At 44.9% G+C, this 21,763-nt stretch overlaps 1 protein-coding gene and 1 long non-coding RNA gene across 2 annotated transcripts; one reads left to right on the top strand and one right to left on the bottom strand.

The window, feature by feature from the left end:
* Positions 1 to 1,522: 1,522 nt before the first annotated feature.
* LOC117464737 (uncharacterized) lies at positions 1,523 to 3,250 on the bottom strand. Its single transcript, XR_004554117.1, has 3 exons — positions 3,124 to 3,250; positions 2,209 to 2,321; positions 1,523 to 1,770 (listed from the first exon to the last, which is right to left on the bottom strand). It is a non-coding gene; the product is annotated as an uncharacterized lncRNA (long non-coding RNA).
* A 1,141-nt stretch (positions 3,251 to 4,391) lies between these two features.
* Positions 4,392 to 21,365, top strand: prr12a (proline rich 12a). The gene is made up of 15 exons (XM_034107292.2): positions 4,392 to 5,652; positions 7,439 to 7,596; positions 8,016 to 8,177; positions 8,413 to 12,965; positions 13,580 to 13,807; positions 13,914 to 14,601; positions 14,807 to 15,306; positions 15,505 to 15,621; positions 15,723 to 15,856; positions 16,373 to 16,827; positions 16,910 to 17,029; positions 17,851 to 17,948; positions 18,491 to 18,622; positions 18,969 to 19,064; positions 20,041 to 21,365. Exons 1-15 carry the CDS (start codon positions 5,570 to 5,572, stop codon positions 20,173 to 20,175), a joined length of 7,659 nt encoding a protein of 2,552 aa, XP_033963183.1. The 5' UTR covers positions 4,392 to 5,569; the 3' UTR covers positions 20,176 to 21,365.
* The last annotated feature ends 398 nt before the right edge of the window (positions 21,366 to 21,763 follow it).

Genomic DNA, 21,763 nt, shown 5'->3' with positions numbered 1-21,763 from the left:
TTACTTGAGTGTTTCCATTTAATGCTACTTTATACTTCTACTCCAAAAGGGAAATAATGTAATTGTACTCCACTTCATTTATTAAACAGATTTAACAAAATGCATCCCTGAATACTGGACTAACTTTTGAAGTAACAAAAGAGTCAAATTATTCAAATATTTTACAATAGTCAATAAGAACTTTACTCTAATATTTGTATTGTATTGCACTTGATACTACTCCACTACAATTGATGCGACGTAAATTGAATTAGATTATTGAAAACTACTTATTACTAATTATGATTTTAATTAAATTCTAGAGGAATATTTTAAAAACATAATTACTCAAATTGTGTGATTAGCTACAACATCGAAATACATATATAGTATTAGAAATATAAAGGTAATTAAGCACATTTAAATTATTTTTAACTCACTGGTAACTTGTAATAAAGTATGCTATACTAAAGTGAAATATCCCAATGCTTTTTCCAAAACTGTAAAACATTAAATTAACTGACAAACAGCTTATATTAAACACACATATTCTGTGTCACCTTATTCATACATTGCCAGCCCCATTTACATGATATAATCACACATTTTTCTCTTTGTATAAAAAACACTAAATGTCCCAGAAATTCATGATGCCAGCTATAGGACAAAAATAATATTTTCTGACGATCACATCTCCTTAAATAAGGGTGACCCATCACACCTCCTCATCTGGAGATGAAACTGAAAAGATATGTGTTGGATGCTGATTTAAATGAATCACACAGGGATGAAAAGGAGGTATGTAGGACATGTGAATGTATCATCTGTAAAGTGCCTTAAAAAATCTCTAAATCTAAAATGTTGTGTGTGGGCGGATAATTCCCCAAAGCCCATCTTCATCTGCGCCTAGCTGGTTGATTTACACGCAGCCAGAAGGATTTGTCTCCAACCATGGTGCAGAAATAGAACTGGAAACATACAATCGTCTGTTTCCCTCTGGTGAGACATATTTTGTTGTTTTAGATCAAAGTACTACAGAAATTATGGGCCTCAATCAGTGCCGCAAATGATAAAGTAAATATTAATGACATATTGTAAGGCGTGATGCTATGTTTGCAATCAAGCATTTATACTAAAGGAATTGAGAGAAGCAAAGATAGGAAATAAAAAAGAAGGACAAAAAGTCTCAGCCTTACATTTTTTTGAGGGCAGAATAAAGTCTGCTTTATCTTGCAAACATTTGTAAATATATATTTTTCGTCCACAACACCCGGATCTACCCTGTCTATTTTGTCACATCTGGTTTGTGAATAAATAATTTCGGCTCCTAAACACCTTTTCTCTACTGAAAATAAGGAACTCTGACTTTTCTTCCATCTCCACTAACTCATTGCAAGAGCTCAGACTGGGAAAGCGACATCAGACTGCTCAGTGCAGGTATATGTGAGGATTAAGCAGAGATTAACAAACTCGGCCAGTGAAAAGATTTCAACAGCCAGCACATGTAATAAAACATAACAAAAACATTTGAATTAAAAACGTGTCAATAGAGTAGCTTTTTATTTATTGCATTTTTGTGCAAAAAAGGTTACAGTGCAGAGTTTATCAGAGTAGAATCCATAATGGAGTTATCACAGTTATGACAACAAATGTTTCACATTGACAGAAGAATACAGTATTTCACGACGTTCAGTATCAGCACCCCCCTCTTCAGTTTTTCTGATGGTTCGGTGTGGTGCAATCAGCAGTGAAGGGAATGCTGGGAAAAGTGGAGGATTGGGTAAAGTGAAGCTGCAATTTAAATAAATAAAAAAAGATGGGAAATGTTATGAATATAAATATGTGATTGTAATTCAACACAATACAATTTAATCTCACAGGTATATTCACCCTTCAAAAGACAATCAATAGTTTAGATGGAATAAAAAAGCATTATTTCACATTAGCTAGCCAGTAATATTGTAATTGGAGCAGCTTACTTATTATTTTCAAGTATCCATTTGCCCTTTAAATGTCCTATCTTTACAGTTTCAATACTTTTTTCCTAATAAATTTACCTTTTTCATTTGAGTCTAAATTCTAGTAAAATTATCATATACTGTAACTCCTAATAAACTCACTTAGTGCATTCTTGCTCATTTAATTAGTAGAGTGATGTGTTCATTTTGTGTGATTATACATGAAAGAAAAATCAGAAATGATAGTTTGTAGTCAATTGTGTGAACTTACCTTTGATGAAGATGTACTTCCTTACGTATCATGATCCCTCAGACAGGGTTTTTAAACAGGACTGGAAGGCGTCCATCAGATCTTTGCAGGCGTCCTCTCCCTTCTCTCTGACACTGAAACACAAAACTGGGTTTACAAAACACTTAGCACTCCCGGCACATGTATATAGCTTATCTTCTCTGACACAATAACATGTTTCAGTTTAAAATTGTGCAAATTACATAATGTAAATGTTGAGAAAAACAGTAAACACATTAAAAGTCACCTACAACTCAGTGGAGGTACTGCTAAGTGTATTCAACGATGTGCATGAAAGGGATTATTACAGTATAGCCTGATAATAAAGTACTCCTCTGCATTTACTAAAGTACAATACAAAAATTTCAGCAGCAGCTACACTAACAACAGCTGCACCTGCACACACACAAAGTGTTTTCATGTAACACGAACCAACAGACTGGTATGTGCCGATGCTCTGCAATAGGTCATACATGTGTAAACCTATTTTAAACCTCAGGTCTATTTTTTCTTCTTAAGACATTTGCATTACTGTAAGGGCCCTCCATAAATGTCGGGTATTCTACATGAACTCTAGTTAGACTTAAGGATTACAGCAGTCTTACAAATTGAGCCCAGATGACAAGTGAATATGAAAACATTGGATGCCCCGCATAGAAGTCAATGAGTGTTAACTGAGGATGGCCATGTGGATGTAATTGAAGTGACAAGTATTTAGTTGGAACCCAAACACAGTTAATTCATTTCCCCTCAGGGCACACAGTTAAACAAAGACCCTCTCTATTGGCAATTACAGACACCAAAGACTGTCACGCTGGCTGATGAAATAGTAATGTATGTTTGTACAAATACAATGTTAGTATCTATAATTGTACCTTAATTTCAGTCAGTACTCACCATTTGTCAAAGTCCTGTTTGATGACCTGGCATGATGCTGGAACTGCTTCATTGGAGTCTGGCATTTTGACAGGGAAGATCTGGAGTTAGTGGCTTTACCACAAGAGCTGTATTCATGTATGGTTACAGATTGGTTACAGCGATGAAGGGAGGGAGGGAGGGAGAGAGAGAAAAAGAGAAAGAGGGAGGGAGGAGGTATGACAGCAACTTTGTAATAAACTCAGAATAAATTAATCATCTGCAAGAGATTGCTCAATTGATTTGAAATACGTGTTTCTCTAGTCTTGCTTTTTATTTCACTTTTTGCAAAATGTTTGAAAGTTGAGTTTCTTTGCTCCTTTCTCTTTGTTTACATGTATCTTCTATCCATTATGTACATTAACCTACAAAATGTAGGTAATCTCAAATGCTTTCATGTCCATCCTTTGTTTGACAGCCTTTCTAATGAATATGTAGATAGCTGACCTTTTGAGTCAAGCATTGTGCATTACAAAGACCTCATAATGCATCTAAAATACTCACCACAGGGGAGGGTCTTCTCCTGAAAGGAGATGGGGAAGCCTGTTTCTGTTATACACTGCTTTGTTAGCTTAAGAGGTAGGGAGTTGTAGCAAATATGACAAAACATAGATTGTTTGTCCCCCACGTTTTCTTAAATGACAAGGTATTACAAAAGGTAAAATGCCTAAAATCTTGTGGTCACTTACTATTTACAGTATTTTAGTTCAAGGATTTCACTTCACCACTAGAGGGCAACAAACTCTCATACACATTACATTTCTGGACAAATGGCCTCCAGAGATGTGCATCATTGCTGCCAACAAAATAGATACGTTTTACATTTAGCATTATTCACTAGTTTAGATGTTCATTCACGTATTGAAATCATTTTCTTACAGTATCTTGGTGTTTTTATGCAATTCAATATGGTGAAATATTAATATGATGGTAAAGCTACTGACAGTGCATCAGAAAACCCCGATCAAAAAATGAAATATGAGAAAAGCATCACTCTGTCATGCTGCCAGTGATTCCTTCTCTTTTATCATGAACATACAATCCAGTGTGCCATCTGCTGGTGTTCAAATCAAGTGCACATGAGCTCAGGCAGACTGGTACTCCAAATAATAAAATTAGCAAGAAACACCCTAAATCAGGTCTTGGCGATTTAAGGAATGTTGCCAATTGTAAGGAAAATCCCCAGTATTTGCATTCCACTGATTATATGCAAACTGCAGCATACTTAAGCATCGGACTTGAGGCAGGAAATGCTTCTGTCTCTCAAAACAGGCTCCACATTTCGGATGTAAATTTGAAAAGCGGTTGCTGAAGGCCCATATAAATCTGGTTATCACTGGAAATACTTTTGCACTCGAACGCGTCTCAGCCAATCGCAGCGATCAAGACAGACAGCTGACTATTTTTGTTCGTGTAAAATGCAGTCTAAATTAATATTTGGCCTTTTAATAAGATAAAAATCTGGAATAGCATGCAGGGCTGCTTGGCAGAGTGAATGGAGGTCACCGCAGACATTGAGTGAGTCTCAGCGGTGAGGCACAGAGGGGGAGAGGGAGGACGGACAGCGGCCAGCCGCCTTCAAAAATGGCGTCTCCGGAGGAAAATGAGTAAAAAATATTAAAACGCGGCCTGTTTTCTTTATACTTCCTCGTTCGGTATTGGTGTTTTTTCGCACTTTGTTTTTATTTTACCCCGTGTTTTCAAACTCGTCGTCGCTTTTACTTGAATTGGGTAAAGAAAGCAGAAATCAGGGGAGCGAGTATTTGGGGAAATAAAGGCAGCCCTGTTTTATTTTTGATGCGTCGTTAGTGACAGCTAGCATCTGCTGCTAACCCACAGCTCTGCTCCGGAGGGGGGTGGGAACGATTTGCATTCAAAGGAGAAAAGAAAAAGGATTTTGCAATTGTGGGGATTTCTTTTTGCTCGTCGGTGGGGAGTGATTGCTACCAACGTGGCCCCGTCGATTGCAATCCTTTTTTCTTCTGGTGCTAGCATCGTAGCAAGGACTAGCCTAAAGAAAGGGGAGGAGAGACGGTGAAAAGGACGCATTCAAATCAAATGTTTATCAGATATTCATCCACCACCGGCCAAATCCGCGGCATCTCCATCATGACCATGACTGATTTTGGACTAAATCTGCATTCGTGGAAATGATAAATGTGAAAGGCGACGGAAAAGGAGAAAGACTGGCTTTTTTGGAGGTGGTTGGATTATAACCCCGTAGACCCCCCTCTTTTTTCATCCAGCTTTCTCCTCCTCCCCTCCATTTCTCTTTCAATATGCTGTTTTCCACTCCTGAGGACTTGCTTATGAAACCGGGGAAAATAGCCTGAAACCGACAACGGGAAAGACTGGATTTTTTTCCGTAATCTGCGGTGCGACGTTCTCGTTGCTTTCGTCCTCATCGCACTCATTGTACAGCTCATAAATGGATAGGAATTACCCGGGAACAGGGTTTGGTGATTTGGGCGCAGGAGCAGGATGGAGTTACGAGAGATCGGCAAAAGCAAGGTATGCATTTGATTCAGACAATGTGCATGCATCACTGGTACTTTGCAAGGCACGGTGTGGCCCATGTAAACAAATTGTCGCCATTGGGTCCGTAAATAGTAGCATGCCGTGCCATTATGTGCAGTGCATTGTCATCCAAACCGATGCATAGTAATAATATTATAAACAGGAATAGAGTAGTGTGCGTGTCGTGGGGGTGGGCGGGGTGGAGAAAGGAAAAGGTTGGGGATATGAATTGAAAATGATTGACAGACATGGGTTTTAGGTGGACCTGGCGGGGTGGAGGTGGGGGTATGTCTGGAGCATCCATAGGAATTATTGTTCCCTGTGTGCAGGCCTGGACCCTGATAGATAAATGCATTGGATTCAAAGCAACTGCGAAGAGTGCAGACGCAGCAAAGCCCCTGACGGACATCAACAATCGGAACAGATGCATAATACCCGGGGAGATGCATTAAACAAAACAATTGTTCTGTGTGACGTTATGAAGAAAAATAATAAAACGTCTTAAATTAGAGGTGGTGACTTTCTTATGATAAAATTGAGATTTCTGATGCATTTTACCCAAGCGTGATCTAGATTATCGGTGATGGATTATTTAATTTCCTGATTAAAAATGGTGGACTATTCAAAAGTACCAAATCATGCAATTTGCTGTTTTGCAAAAACAAAATAAAATGCGACGGTGAATTTTTAAGATGATGAAAATTGCCTGTGCTGTGCAAGATAGCTATGTCTTTTAGCTTCGCGTTAGCCTGCAAGCTAGCGCTATGTTGCATGGAAGTCAGTTGAGGCCTGTGCTCGTAAGCATCATTATGCTTAGTTAGCTGCACATATTTGAGATATTTTGACTCAAACCTGTCTGATTTATCACAGTAAAAAGCCACCAAGCCCCTATTAGAAGTGTTCTTTTGATAAACAAACCTTGATAGTGGCTGGTGTTTGCATGCAGTTTAGCATGTATTTGCGTCGACTTGCAGCATCCAGCTGTTAGCTACATCGACATAATCGATGGTTGCAGACAAATTAATGATAGGTCTATGGTTTATATTGAGAGAACTACATGTTTTACTTGACCTCAACCTTCATATTCGTTAAACATGGTCTATTTACACGTAAAAGACTTGACTGGCCTTGCAGTTTGGGCCTAGTCTCTGCATTTTTACTGTTCATTGGTGCTAGGCGGTGCTAGCAGTAGCACAATGTTAGCATGTTATCTGGCCAGCCAGGCAGCCACGCATTTCAGCTTTATTTTCTAAAGCAAAGTTCTGCAACTGGCTCATTTTCAGTGTTGAATAAGAATGTTATATAGTCTCTACATTAATACATTACTTAATGGTTGAGTCTTGTGTGGCCATTATAATAATTGCTAATTAACTACCCTATTATTTTTGCATGACATTTACATTGCATTGACAGATTTGTATCAACTGCAATTCACTTTGGTATAATTCCAAAGTTTTCTGTTTACACTTTTTTGGGGGGAAAGGTCCTGAACCAATGTTCTAACCAATTAATCTATTAGAATAATATATAAATTACTTATCAGCAATTTTGTTTTTCACATTTGAGAAACTATGGAGAACCCACACATGGAGACCAAACAAATAAACAGCATGGAGTTGACATACCTGGAGGTGTGGATTTTTAATTAGGGAACAATTAACTTGCCCTTCAGATTATGTTGACATTTTCTTTTCTCAAGGGTCACATTTAGGGAACAGATTAAGTTTATGTAAATGTGATCTGATATTAATAACACTTAATAATTTCCCTTTCTCCATAGTCTTGTGTATGGGAGCTCCAGATCATCCCACCCTGAGGCTGAGCTCCTTCACAGACAAGCCTACGCCACCCCACACCCTTTGCAGGGCTATGCCACCAATCACCACCCAGGGAGCACAGGCCAAGGCGGAGCTTGGGGAGCAGCTGGACGGAGTTTGGGTGAGATAAATGTCATACCTTCCATGTCACCACCATAAGGGGCCCCAGCAATGAATTATTATGTCTCTCTCCACAGGCACTGTTAGATTGTCATTGAAAAATGTGCACATTATTGCTCAATTGAGTTGAAGCCCTAGATGTTAAAGCATTTCGTCACACAGCATTCATTCTCATACAGTTAAACAATATCATAATGGTTTTATAGAAATTGAGGTTTATGTGCTTATAATTAAACTTGGAACAAATTACATTGTTTTGACTCATTTACATTTGTTGTATCTGTAACTGCATGCTCGAGAAATAAACCTTTTTTGATTTTGTGATGATGTATCATGATTTAACTACATCTCTGCATTAGCTGTTCATTTTTGCATTCTTTATTAATTAATCAATCTTGGTTCTGTGTTTCCTTCCCAAAGGTCTGTCAGGGCTCTTCGACACTGGCCTGCACCATGCCAGCCCCTCTGCCCCCGATGCCTCCGTCATGAATCTGATCTCAGCCCTGGAGTCTCGGGGTCCCCAGCCTCCGCCCTCCGCCTCCTCCCTTCTTTCGCAGTTCCGCACGCCATCCTGGCAGACAGGTGGGCTTTGTTAGACCGTCCCTCATGTGTTGACATTCAAACAGGCCCAAAATAACATTTAAAGAACCTCTCATGTTAAACTACTTAATTATTCTGACAAGGCTGTTTGGGAATTTTCCTTCTCCTATCACTCTAGATTACTATTTATTGCTTCCATTATTTCATAATTTTAAATGACAGGTTGATGGAGACTAAAGAATGTTTCTATCATTTCTTTCTTCTTCTTTTTTTACAGCAATGCACACACCTGCCCCTCCTGAACTCTTCATCTCTGGAGCGCTTCCTGGCTCTGGCTCCTTCCCCTCGGCCTCAGCTCTCTCAGCCTATCAGCATCCAGCATCCTTCTCCAGTCGCTCCTTCCCTACAGGCTCCCTTTCCCTCCAGGACACGCCCACATTTAGTCCCACATCCAATGGCCTGCTCTCCCCACATGACCCCTTACTACACATCAAGGCCCCTTCCCAGTCCAGCCTGGGGTTTGATAGACTCCTGACGTCGCAGGGCGCCGCAGCAGCTGCCTATCGGGGCAGCCAGGATCCCACGAGTGTCACATCAGCCCAGGCGTCCTCTGCCAGACACCTGCAGTCACACCAGTTCAACCTGCTGTCATCACAGCTCCAGGACCAGTCGTCCCAGCTGTACAATGCATCAGTGTTTTCCTCAGCGCAGCCCCAGCCTCAGTCCAATTCGGCTCAGGAACGGGCTGTTCCCCGACAGGACAGCGTTATCAAGCACTACCAGCGGCCAACGCCGACTCAGTCCCAGCTCTCATCCTCTGCGGCCCACTCCCTTCAGCACTACCTCAGCTGTGGAGGCGCCGGGTACCAGCAGATTGCCCCCCACCACAGGCACGCTGGCCTTTCCTGCAGCCCATTGGGTGACCAGAGCCCCTCATCTGACCACAAGCCCCCCCCTCGCACTGATCAGTATCGGCCAATCATCCAGCCGCCCTATTCTTCATCCTCCCCCTCTTCGTCTTCTTCCTCCGCTGGGAAAGGTACCAAAAGTAGCTCCAGCAGCGGTTATTCTTCTGCCAGTTCAGCATCCTCCTCAAGGACTCCCCACACACCCCCCTCTGCTTCCTCTACATCCTCTTCCTCCTCCTCTTCTTCTGCCACCTCTGGGGCTCATCCTTCCAATTCCATCCCCGCATCCAGCTCCAGCGCAGCCCCTTCCAGGCAGCAGCCCCCGCCTCAGCCCGCTCCTCCTCCCCCAGCCCCGCAGCAGCCCCCTTCCACATCTTCGTCAGCCCCCCAGTCTCTCCCCAAATCCTGCCTCTCAGGCTACGGTTCGCCCGTGCCTCCAGTGAAGACTCCTACATCTTCTCTTACTGGTCAGACCCCACCCCAACAACAGACACAGTCATATTCTCCTAATCAGCCCCCTCCTTCTCACCTGGCTCAGTCTTACGGAGGCTTCAGTTCACCACAAGCCCAAGACCTGAGCTCTGGTACGGGCGGAAAAGGCTATGGGAGTCTTGGAGGGCGAAGCCAGTCTTACCCCACTGATATATATGGAACTGACTCCACTTATGGAACTCTTCCATCCTCTCTGGGCGGAGCTGGGAGCCCATCACTAGGCTACGGAGCCCCAGGTCACTCCCCTGCCCTTTTAAGGTCAAGCGGTTCATCAGGCAGCGGAGCATCTGCAGGAGGCGGCAGCAGTGGCACAGGAGGTGGGAACTCTGGCTCGGGAGGAGGAGCGGGAAATAGTATGAGCAATGAGAGAGGTGGAGGTGGCAGTGTTGGAGGGTCTTATCACCTTCCAGACTCAAGCCCCTCCCCATCAGGCAACTCGGGCATCGTCCGTCCAGGGTTGCACTCCCCAGTGCCCACCTGTCCCACACAATCTCCGGGAGGCGCAGGCTCTAATAAATACATCTCCTCAGTTCTCTCCCCCACCTTCCTCGCCTCCCCGCAGGGTTACCCCGACACCAGAGGCCCCAGCTCCCAACCTCAGTCCTACCATTCCACCTCCTCCAAAACAAAGGCAGACACCTCCATGCTTGGAGTGGGCTCTCAGAGATCCCAAGAGGAAGTGGACGACGACGACGAGTTCTTGATCCAGCACCTGCTGCAGGCGCAGGCAAGTCCCGCTCCCCAGGGTGGGCATCACCATCCTCAACAACAACCCCAACAGACGTCCCAACAAACGCAGCCCCAGCCCCAGTCAGGGCCCTCGGACACTGATTCAGGCAAAGGGCTGACCTACGATATGAGTAAGAGCTCTGAAGAGAGGTACCACCCCCAGAGTGTCATCCGTACCCACAGTGCCACATCTGCTGGTAATGCAGGGTCTGCAGGGTCCATCTCAGGGCTGGAGAGCCAGCTGGAAATGTCACTAAAGAAACAACAACAAGAACAACAACAGCAGCAACACCAACAACACCACCATCACCAACAGCAGCAGCAGAGAAACGAAAGGTCTGTTGGAAGCAGCAGAAACAGTGGAGGGAGAGGCAGCGCTGAACAAGTGCACTCCCATCTCCATCACCATGACAACCTAGGCTCGGTAGTCCACTACGGGCGAGGAGATCCATACAGCCAACACCCCCTTGCACCCCAACACTCCTCACATAGTCAGCTCGTTTCCTCGCACTCGCAGATCCCGTCCCACTCCCAGATGGAGCTCCAGAAGAAGCCGCAGGAGCGCGCTGAGATTCCTTATCCGCGGAAAACGCCGGAAATCCAGCAACAGCATTCCCAAGGTGCCGCCTCCCTCATGGACTCTCCCACTGACCAATCCCGTCAGCCGCCCCACCTGCTCCAGTCGGTGCTGTCCCACACCACCCGCAACAAATTAGAGCCTCATCAGCAGCAGCACCACAAGATGGATTCTCACCAACAACACCAACAGCAGCACCACAAGATGGACTCACATCGGCAACACCAACAGCACCACAAAATGGACTCTCATTCCCAACAGCAGCAGCACTCTATCAGTCAACAGCAGGCTGTGATGGAAGGTGGCGGCGGGACGCTCGGCTCGAGTAAACACCAGGCTCAGTCTCAGTCCACCCAGCTCCAGCTACAGCTCCAGTCACAGGCCATGGAGGTGGCGGCGGCTCACTACAACCACGGGCCCCCGACACATCAGCACGATCAGAGCCAGGTCAAACAGAGCTCGGTGGTGTCTTCCTTGGACATGCTGGAGCGCTCTCTTTCTCAGACCTCGAGCACGGACGTAGCCGTTGCAGAAGACAGACGCGACGGGGGAAGGAGCGGAGGGAGCAGCGAGCGCCACAGACAGCAGCAGGAGCAGAGGCAGCACCCGTCCCACCATCTCTCGCAGCAACACTCAGCCTCCGAGCTCCACTCCTTCCTCTCCGAGCCAGACATGGGCTTATCCACCCCGCCTCACATGCACCACCTCTCACAGCACCACGCGCAGCAGCAACAGCAGCACCCCGGCTCCCAACACCAACAAACCCACTCCCACCACCCTCACTCTCAACACCATATACCCTCACAGTCAGCCTCAGGCCACTCCCAGTCTCAGTCTGACCCCCAGCAGCCCCTCTCTTCCCAGCTCACCCCCCAGCAGAGCCAGCTGGACCAGCAGCGCTCCGAGCAGCACCAGTTTGACAACGTCAGCCCAGTGGAGAAGGCAGACCAGAATCAGCAGAGTAACCGCTTCGTCCCCCTCACTTCCATCTGCTTCCCGGACTCTCTCCTTCAGGATGAGGACCGCTCCTTTTTCCCGGGAATGGAAGACATGTTCTGTGCAGAAGACTACAAGTCGAGCTGTGCAGGGGGTGCTGGGCCGGGACAGGAGGAGATGAACGACAGCCACACCGGGCAAGAGGGAATGGATTCAATGAAAGGTGGACAAGGCGGAGGTGGAGCAGGTGGAAGTGGCGGAGGTAGCTACGACATGATGGGTCACCATGGTGGAGATCAGGGTTACGAACCCTACTGTCACGGCCTGGAAGAGCCCAGCAACAACACCATGACTCTGGATCTGGACTCCCTTAAAACCCACGAGCTCCCTTCCACTGTGAACACGGAACAGCTGGGGTTGATACAGTCCCAGGGCCCAGCTATGGGTATGGGCACCAACCCGGCTGGTCCCAACAACCCTGGAGCTAAAATGTCCTCTGGGCCCGGAGGACCCAGCCAAGGCGCTGGTTCCGGAGGCCTCCAATCTCCTATTTTCTGCTCCTCTCGTCCCAAGAAGCTCCTCAAGTCAAGCTCCTTCCATCTGTTAAAGGAGCGGCGGGACCCCAACACACTGCCTAAGAAAAGTTACGCTCAAGAATACGAGTTTGAAGACGATGAGGATAAAGCCGACCAGCCGGCTGACATCCGGTTGAACAGCCGGAGGCTCCCGGATCTGTTGCCAGACTTGGTGTCGAGCTGCAGAAAGGGAGGAGGGGGAGGCTCTCTCAGCCCTTTGATGGGTGACATCGACTTCTACCACGCCTCTGGATACTCCTCGATGGGGTCACACTCTCTTATGCCTCAGGAAGGACCCAAGAAGAGGGGCCGAAAGCCTACGAGACCCAAGAGAGATGGACCACCGAGACCAAGAGGCAGGCCACGCATCCGCCCGATGCCCGAGCCTTACACTCCACGGGGGATGATGGGAGAAATGGCTCCGACAACTCCAGGAGCGGGATTCACTGTCGAGGGCCGAGGTAGGGGTAGAGGCCGCGGAAGCCGAGGTAGAGGACAGAGGAGGGAGGATATGTACATGGAAATGAGCGGGAAGGAGCAGGATCAGATGCAACAACAACTCCAGCCGCAGCAGCTCCAGCAGCAGATGCACGAGCCCATTCCTCCTCTGAAGGTCAGTGGCATTCAGCATAAAAAAGGCTTGGAAATATTCAAAGAAATAGTTTTTCAAGCACAGGTGTTTTTCTAATACATTTAAAAACATATTTTAACTATATACAGTGCCTTGAAAATAAAAAATGTCCTTTCCTTATATTACATGGGATCTGATTGTGGGGGGGGGGGAAGGCTAAACCCATAATATTTGTTTAATTGCAATAAAAAACGTCATCATGGCGTTAATGTTTGTTTGCATTATGTATTTTTGCACCTTCAGGCAAATTAACTTTAAATTAGTGTTTCATTATTCATAAGCCTGACAAGTTTTCTTAACCGCCTCATCATTTGGTCCATAAAATATGATAAAAAAATGTTTGTTCGGGTTTCTCAGAGGATTTCTAGTAAGTGCTTTGTTATTAGAAAACCCAAATATATTTAATATATAATATTGCAGGATATGTCATCTGAGTGAATTAAAATAACTTAATTTGTATATCTATTTTCGATTATATTAATTGGTTACAACAAATAAAATACTTATTTTATGTCTCTTAACTAGTTGATCTGTTGATTAATCTTTGCAGCCATACTTTAATTCTTACCCGTTTCCTTTCGTCTTTCTTTGTTTAGATCAAGTTACCCATTGGTACCCTGTCCTCCTCCGATGCCTTGCTGAGGACGGACTCTCTGTCCGGCACGGACCCCGCTCTGTCGGACGGCTCGGTGGGCTCCGCTCCCTCTCTGGGTTTGAGTCCTGGACCCCCCTGCAGCACGGAAAGCAACAGAAGTCATGACAAGAACAAGCAGAAAAGCCAGATGATGAGTGAAGGAGTGGACGATGAGGGACTGGAGGAAAGGGTAAGAGCTACATGATTGTGGTAGAGCAAAACATTTAAATGGTTCAATTTTAAACAGTTATTTTTTACTTCAGTGTTAACAAGTGTCTTTTTTGTTTTGCTTACAGGGTGATGAGAAGGACTCTGATTCCAAGGCCGGCTTTGTCGCTTCATTCTTGGACTTCCTCAAGACGGGGAAGAGACCTCCAGGCTTGGACATCTCCCCAGGAATGGAGCATGACAACGGAGAAACGTCGCCCTTTAAATCGGGAGGTCTGCGCCAGTTGTCTCCTGGTCCTCATCCGCCGCCGCTGGCTCCCTTTGGGGACAGTGAAGGGAACGGGGGTCTGACTCTGGGCAACTGCCACAGCCCCAAGCGCTTGGAGGACGAGCTGAAGAGGAACCTGGAGACACTGCCTTCCTTCTCCTCCGACGAAGAGGACTCCGTGGGGAAGAACCAGGACCTCCAGAAGAGCATCTCCTCGGCCATTTCTGCTCTGTACGACACCCCTCAGCTGCCCTCCAACATGCAGAGCCCTCTACCTCCGTCCCCTCCCCAGCCTCACTCCCAGGCCACCCCGTCCCCGCTCACTCCCTCGCTGCAGCCCCCCACGCTCAGCCCTCAGCCCGCCATGCACACCCCCCACGACCTGCCCCAGTCCAACGAGCCTGACGTCCTCCAGCTAGAAGACGACAGAGATATGGATGAGAACAAAGAGGAGGAAGAGCAGAGGAGCGCGGGAGGAGATGAAGAGAGGGAAATGACGGAGGAGAGAGAGCCACAGCTGGAGATCCTGGGAGCCCCGAGTCTAGATGGTAAGTTACGAGTTTTTGATTTCCTATCATTTTAAATCTTCTTGTTGATTTCTGCACAGCTCAGCTTAAGATATTACTACATCCCCCCTTCGGCTGAGCGGCATATGTTTCCAAGCAAATGTCCGTTTATGGAAGAACTTGATTAAATTCTTGTGGCTGTTTTTGATCGATGTGTAAAATTGATCTTTCCCTTCTTTGCTTCCAGCGCTGCTCCCCGAGCTTCCTTCAGAGCCAGAATCTCCTGAAGCTCCCTCCATCCCTCCTTCTCCCGCCTCCTCGTGTTCTCCCTCTCACTCCCCCCTACCTCCCCTCTCATTCCCCTCACCCATGCCCCAACCTGAGGAGGAACAACAGGAGAACTCACAGCCTCTGAGCCCTGTTGCTCCCACTTCCCCATCACCTCCCCCACAAGCTACCCTCTCTCAGCCTGCCACTTCTCCCCCTCCTTCACTTCCTTCTCATCCCACTTCCCCTCACCCCCCTTCTTCAGTCCAGAAGGAGTCTCCCGTGCCGTCTCCAGAATCCCCCTCCTCTCCCGAAGACGCCCCGGCTCCTAAAATCACCTCCCTGCACCTTGCGCAGAAACAGGAAGATGCAGCCATCGCCGGAGAGAGTGAGGAAGACGAGAGTGAGAGTGGAGGGGAGGGCATCTTCAGAGAGAGGGACGAGTTCGTGGTGCGGGTGGAGGACATTCAAACTCTCAAGGTATTTGGGTGTAAATGTTTATTGCGTTTTTGACAGTTAAGGAATCATGAGGTACTTTTCTTTTTTTACACAAATAGAGAAAGTTGCTGAAACCATTATTTGAATTAATTCAAAAATAATAACACTGATGCAAAAGGCTAAAAATAGTTGAATCTAAGACGTTTTATACTTACTTGTGTGTCTTGTGTTTGTGCACAGCTGGCCCTGCAAATGGGCCGCGAGCCCCCACCCATCTGGAGGGTGCAGAAAGCCCTGCTGCAGAAGTTCAGCCCGGAGATCAAAGATGGACAGAGACAGTTCTGCGCCACGAGCAACGTGAGAAATGTTGTAGTATATGCTGTCGTGTATTTACATTGATACATTCTTAATTCACGGTGTTGTCACAAGGTGATCTTAACACTCTGTTTCTGGCATAGTATCTCGGCTACTTCGGAGATGCTAAGAGGCGGTACCAGCGAATCTATGTCAAGTTCCTGGAGAATGTGAGCAAGAAGGACTATGTGCGAGTCTGCTCTCGGAGACCTTGGCGCAGAGCCACACCGGCTCCCAGGTACCAAAATAAAAACATCAACTCCCCCTCAGTGCTCCGAGCTCCCGTTCCCGGCAGCGTTTAGCATCGCTTTAGCAACAAGTGAAGCTTTCTGTCTTTCAGGAAACCCTTAAATCGCAGAAAGTCGAGGTCGAGCAGCCATCGGAGAAAAAAAGAGAATACGTTTTCTACATAGAGCGTGATCCAGTTTCACCAAAATCAACTTGGTTCAATAAAGCCTTATGCACTTCCTGCTCATCAAAGACGCATCGTACATGAACAGGTGTTTGGGCCCAGGGTGCCAACCATTCTCATATAGGAGCAAAAGTCAAAACATGTTGGTATTAAGACTTGCTAGATTAAGTTGAGATTAAATCACTCTGCCTAGATCAAATAAAAAGACAGGAGAGGCTCCAAAAATGAAGAGATACCAGCTGACATTTGTGAGAATTTGGCTGAATTGAAACATTTTCTGTCAAAACATTCTATTGATCTTTATTGGTTTCCAGCTCTAAATCTATTTCTCTTGTGTCACAGACGCCCGCCCCTCCCCAGAATGGCGTCCCCTCCTACTGCCACCCAGGCGCCACCCAAAGTGGAGAAAGAGGAGAGAGTGACTCCGCCGGTGCAGCGCGAACAGAGGGAGAAAACGCGGACCACGACGACAAAAGAGCTACGGGAGAAAAAGGAGGCTCCGGCTGCTGTGCCCAAAGCCAAGGAGAAAGAGAGGGAGCCCGAGAAAGAGAGGGAGAAGAGAGTCCAGCCGCAGCAGGACAAAGTGGAGAAACGTGCAGTGGCAGAACGAGGAAGAGCGAAGGAGGAGAAGAAGGTGGTGGAGAGGAAAGAGAAAGAAAAGGCTGAGCGACCTCCCAAGGCCAAGCCGACTAAAGTGAAGGCGGAGCCACCGCCCAAGAAGAGGAAGAAGTGGCTGAAGGAAATACCTTCATCATCGGACTCGGACTCATCGGAGGAGGCAGCCAGCGAGAATGAAAGTGAGTGCCATGATGTCTTTTTTTTTATCATTTTTCATGCCGCAGTATGAGGTTGGTTTTAACTCTGATCTCCTCCTCCCAGTGCCAGTGAAAGGCGGAGTGAACAACCGGGCCATGAGGGAGATGTTCAGGAGCTACGTGGAGATGCTGGTCAGCACGGCGCTGGACCCCGACATGATCCAAGCCCTGGAGGACACTGACGGTGAGAAGCGCCTCCTCAGCATGTTTACAATTAAAGCCTCCTTTTAAAAATCTACTGACATGCAGGAGACCGAAATAGAGGAAGGAGCTCCGAGGGCAGCCTGTGTTGCTAGGGCTGCAATATTTGGAAAAAAATAACTATTTGCGATCATTATGATTTAATATTGCGATTTGATTCACAATGTCAGAAGGAATGATCGCTTGTGAAAAGTTATTCGCAAACAATATGTTAAAATGATGATGGTGTTATTTTAAGAAGATCAAACGATGATTTTTTATGTTGTCGGTCAGACACTGTTTGTCGGCTGGGACTTCTCTGCAGCACCACAGTACTGGATTCAGAAAGATATTTTCATATGTTTTGCATTAACCAAATATGGTTTCCTACCGCGATTTGGCTATTGACTAGTCCTTATTGCAATTTTCTTATTTTAGATGTAATTATGCTTCCTTATTTCATGCTAGTCTGGGAGTATGTTTCCTACAGATAAAATGTCCACATTGACACCGCAGTGTTGAGGCATTTTGAGGATGTTTCTCTCAAAATGGCTTCAAGTATCTGTGTGTAGTTTGGGCAGGTTGAATAAACATCACCACCACTGACGAGCAGCAGCTGCCAAGTGTCCGATCAAGCCATCCAGCTGGACAAACTGGGGAAATGTCCCAAAGTCTGCAGCAAATTGACATGACTCTTTTTGGAAATCCTAATAAACAAGGTGGTTGAAGGGAATGCTGCTTTGAATCTGCCCTTGGTCTTTAACGTGGTTGGCAGCGCCTTGAATGTTGACTAATGAAGCTTCCTTCCCCTTGATTGGCCCCCAGATGAGCTGTACCTCCCGCCGATGAGGAAGATCGACAGCATCATCAGCGAACAGAAAAGGCGGTTGTTGAGGAGAGTCAGCATGAGCTCTCAGCACCAGGTAATCTGTCCCGATGCACGGCGGCTCTGCTGTGACTCATACCTCGGATCGCAGTAATGAAACACGCAGGAGATTAACTGGTTTGTCAACAAAGAAAAAGTTGATTTCATGATAATCGGCTAATCAATTCGGTCGTCATTGATCATTGTTCCAGATGGTCAGATATTTTTCATTTAATATCTTATATTGACATCACCTTGGGTTCTGAAATGTTTAAAACGAAATAATCGTTGTTAAGATTCATTGGTAATAGAGTGGTGCAGGGATGACGTATTTCTGTAGGCCGACCCGGACGTAAGCGGCGCAAGGGTTCCCTCGACAAAAAGGCAATGGGACTTCTCCAGAGGATTTTGGAATATTGTAAAAAATAAGATCTGTGGAAAACAAACCGGTTTGATAAATGCACGTTTTGTTCAGCCGGATAATCTCCAGCCCTGCCCTACTATCTATTAAATTAATCATAAACACAATGTGGCACACTTTTTAAAGAATATTTAGTTGTACTTCTCCCTGTATCAAAACATCTCTGTCTCCCCTCACAGGAGTTCCTGCATGCGTACCCCCAGATCCTAGTTGACCCCCTGGACTCGGGGCTGGTGAGGGTGCGGCTCAGCGGGGATGCTTACAACCGCAAGACCCTCAACAGAGTCAAAAAGACCCTGCCTAAACCACAGGTAGGTGTGAGGATAGTTAGTGTTTGTGGGTCTTTTTAACAGATGATTTATTGTATTTCAAAGAATCTGATAAAGGGAGGAACACCATTTTCCTCTGGTTTGGGTGACACTGAAACCACGGCATCAATAGAAAAACTAGAAAGCTCAGATTTATCACTAAGGACTCGGAGGGTAAACCGTACCCATTTCCTCTTAACACCTGCTGAGAGTTTCTAGACCGGCTCCACTGTCACTCTTTCTTACATGGAATTGAAGGAGTTCTTTCCCCTGTGGCTTTCTACTTTTCTGCCTATGTAATGTTTTACAATAAAGCTTTATCCAATTAACTTTTGTTCTCTCCTTCTAGGACCTTAAACTGTCAGGGGAGACGCATCGTATCTACAGTCTCTTCCACTCCCTGCATCACTATAAATACCACACCTTCTTACAGTGCAAGAAAGAGGTAAGCAAGCAGCTTTTCAAGTATTGGTGTTAGGCTTGTGCAGACTGGCGTTTGATTGTATTTCCACCATTGCTTTTGTCCTACACTGCAATTCCAACTGAATTACTATAAGATGATATTATCAATAATATATAGAATATGGTTATTTAGAGATGTTCCTGTAGGATTGTTATTTCGTAATGATGACGAATGAATTGCAAACAATTCTGCCGTCCCTTTTCCCACGTCTCCATTCTCCCAATTACTGCTCAACAAAACGGTGCTCCTTGCAACCGAAGAATAGTTAACGTCATGGGTCATTGAACTATTTGTATACACATATTAAAGATAAGAACATAATGTTAAAAGGAACATGATGCTTCGAAATTATTGCACCAAGCATACATTTCAAAGTTGTGAATGGAGGAGTCGTTACTATAAAACAGGTTTCTTTTAATGTTCAAAAAAGCTATTTTTAAATATACCATTCCCACTCTGTTGTTTATTCAGATCACTTTAACTGTATTAATGGCAGAAAGCTTAACGGTTTGAATATTTTGAAGATTATATTCAAAATCTTGAATCCAAGTTCATTTCTAATGTCATTAATAAAATGCTACACACAGAATAAATAATAACTTAAAAATGAACTACTTCTTCCACTACTACTAAGAATATGATTATAATTGTGTGTATATATAAGGCAATACAAACGTGATAACCGTATCATTTGTTTCTATTGGTAATCTCTCTATAATTTGTATTTCGCCCCAGTCATGTTAGCAGTTGATCAACATAGTTTTCTCATTTTGGAATCGAGCTGGTACTACAAACATGTACTAGTACATTCTCACCAAAAATAGACTGTATGAAAAGCGCAAATCTATTTAAACAAGTGTAAAATAAAGCATATACAAGCTGGCTCTGTGTATTCTGTGACGCTGGTCTGAGTCTTGGCGTCACCACTGACTGTTTCCCGCCCCCCCCACCCTCACAGACCAACAGCATCGAGCAGGCGACGGAGGACCCCGGCCAGGAGGAGGTGGTGCAGCAGTGCATGGCCAACCAGAGCTGGCTGGACTCCCTGTTCAGCTCCTTCATCGAGCTGCTCACGCTCAGCACCAAAGCCTGAGTCCACACAAAGAGAGAGACAGAATGGATTAAAAAAAAACTAAATGAAGATACGAGAAGAGATCCCACTGTACAGCCCCCCCTCCCTCTTCAAATCTCTAAGATGCGAGGATGAATTTTTAAGAACCCTCGACGGACACAATGGGTCTGTTCATGTGACCTCGGACACTGGCCTCTGTTCTTTTATCTTGTTGTTGATCACTGACTAAAGAGATGTCTTACTTGGTGAGAAGGCGGGACCCCGTCGGATTAAAGGTCATCGGCGGGGTCGAGAGGGAATTGCTTAAAAAAGTGAGCGACGCGAAGAGGAGCTGAAACGCCAAGTCACCGGAGGAGCCACTGAGATGTTAACTTTGTGTCATGAAGACAATAGTTCAAAGAGAAACTATTACCACTTAGTTTTTACATAAATTATTTTTTTGAAGACTAACATCAGCTGTTGGCTTTTGAAGAGAGTGGAAGCGGGTGAGAATGCTTTTTAAACTGCGTGCAGAGTTTGCCGGGAGCAGCGTGAACATGAGACTCGTCCGCGAATGGAAACATGAATTGTGTTAATAAACGCTCGCTCTCTCTCTCTCATCTACGTGAAGGGCAGCCCCAGTCAGCTGTGTGATAATATATAAACACATTTTTATTATTTATATGAGGAGGTTTTTAACTTAAACTCTCACAAGCACTGGGTTGCTGCCCTAACATTTTAAAAACCTTTTTATTTTCCACAGAATCAGTATACAGTCAGTAACCCACATATCCAAGCCGTCTTCCCCTCTATACAAAAGAAACAGACGTGGAGACAGAAATATTGTATCAAATACAGTGGGTGTAAAATAATGAGGAAAAAAAAGTAAGAAAAAAAGATAACGGGGAAACTTTATTTGAAACTTAACATTGTTGTGCTTCAGTTCAATCATCATCAGTCATGCAGGTTCAAAGAAAAAGAAGTAAACTATCCATTTCCCATGTGGGAAGAAGGAGTATAAATAAGTAATATTTAAAGAGGAAATAGTCATTTCATTTTTATCATTTTGATGTTTGTGCATACTATGACTTATTTTGAAAACAATCTAATTTTCCATAAAAAAAGGAAAAAAAAGGCGTGTAAATATTGTACAGTTCTTGATGAAATTCTTTGTCCTTCTGTACATTAACTCTCCTGTATTTGAGAAACAAATAAAATCTGCAAAGAACAAACTGTTTCATTTCCCCACAGTGTGTGTGTTCCTTTACAAAGCAAAGGAGGACATTTTGACTACCACCCTCTTTTTCTGAGGGTTACGTTTTTAACTATTGTTCCTCAGATGTTTGAACATGAAAAGCTGTCTTTTCACACTTCAAACTTCACAGCCAAGCAGGACCAACTTTAGACTTGAAGATAAATACCAAATAGTATTTAATGTAAGATGTTTGAGCCTTTTAAATGATGGTTCCATGAGAGCACTATTGCATTTTTATTAGGTTTTTTTTTTCACAGCCTGAGTCAATGATATAAAATCAACCACATAGATTTTGCAGCATTATTTTATATTCAGCAAACCTGTAAATTACTATTGGCGCTATATGGCAAGCTAATCTGGTGGAAAATAGTATAC

Source organism: Pseudochaenichthys georgianus, chromosome 19, assembly GCF_902827115.2.
Source record: "Pseudochaenichthys georgianus chromosome 19, fPseGeo1.2, whole genome shotgun sequence".
Taxonomy (NCBI): domain Eukaryota; kingdom Metazoa; phylum Chordata; class Actinopteri; order Perciformes; family Channichthyidae; genus Pseudochaenichthys; species Pseudochaenichthys georgianus.
This window is presented reverse-complemented; position numbering and strand designations above follow the sequence as displayed.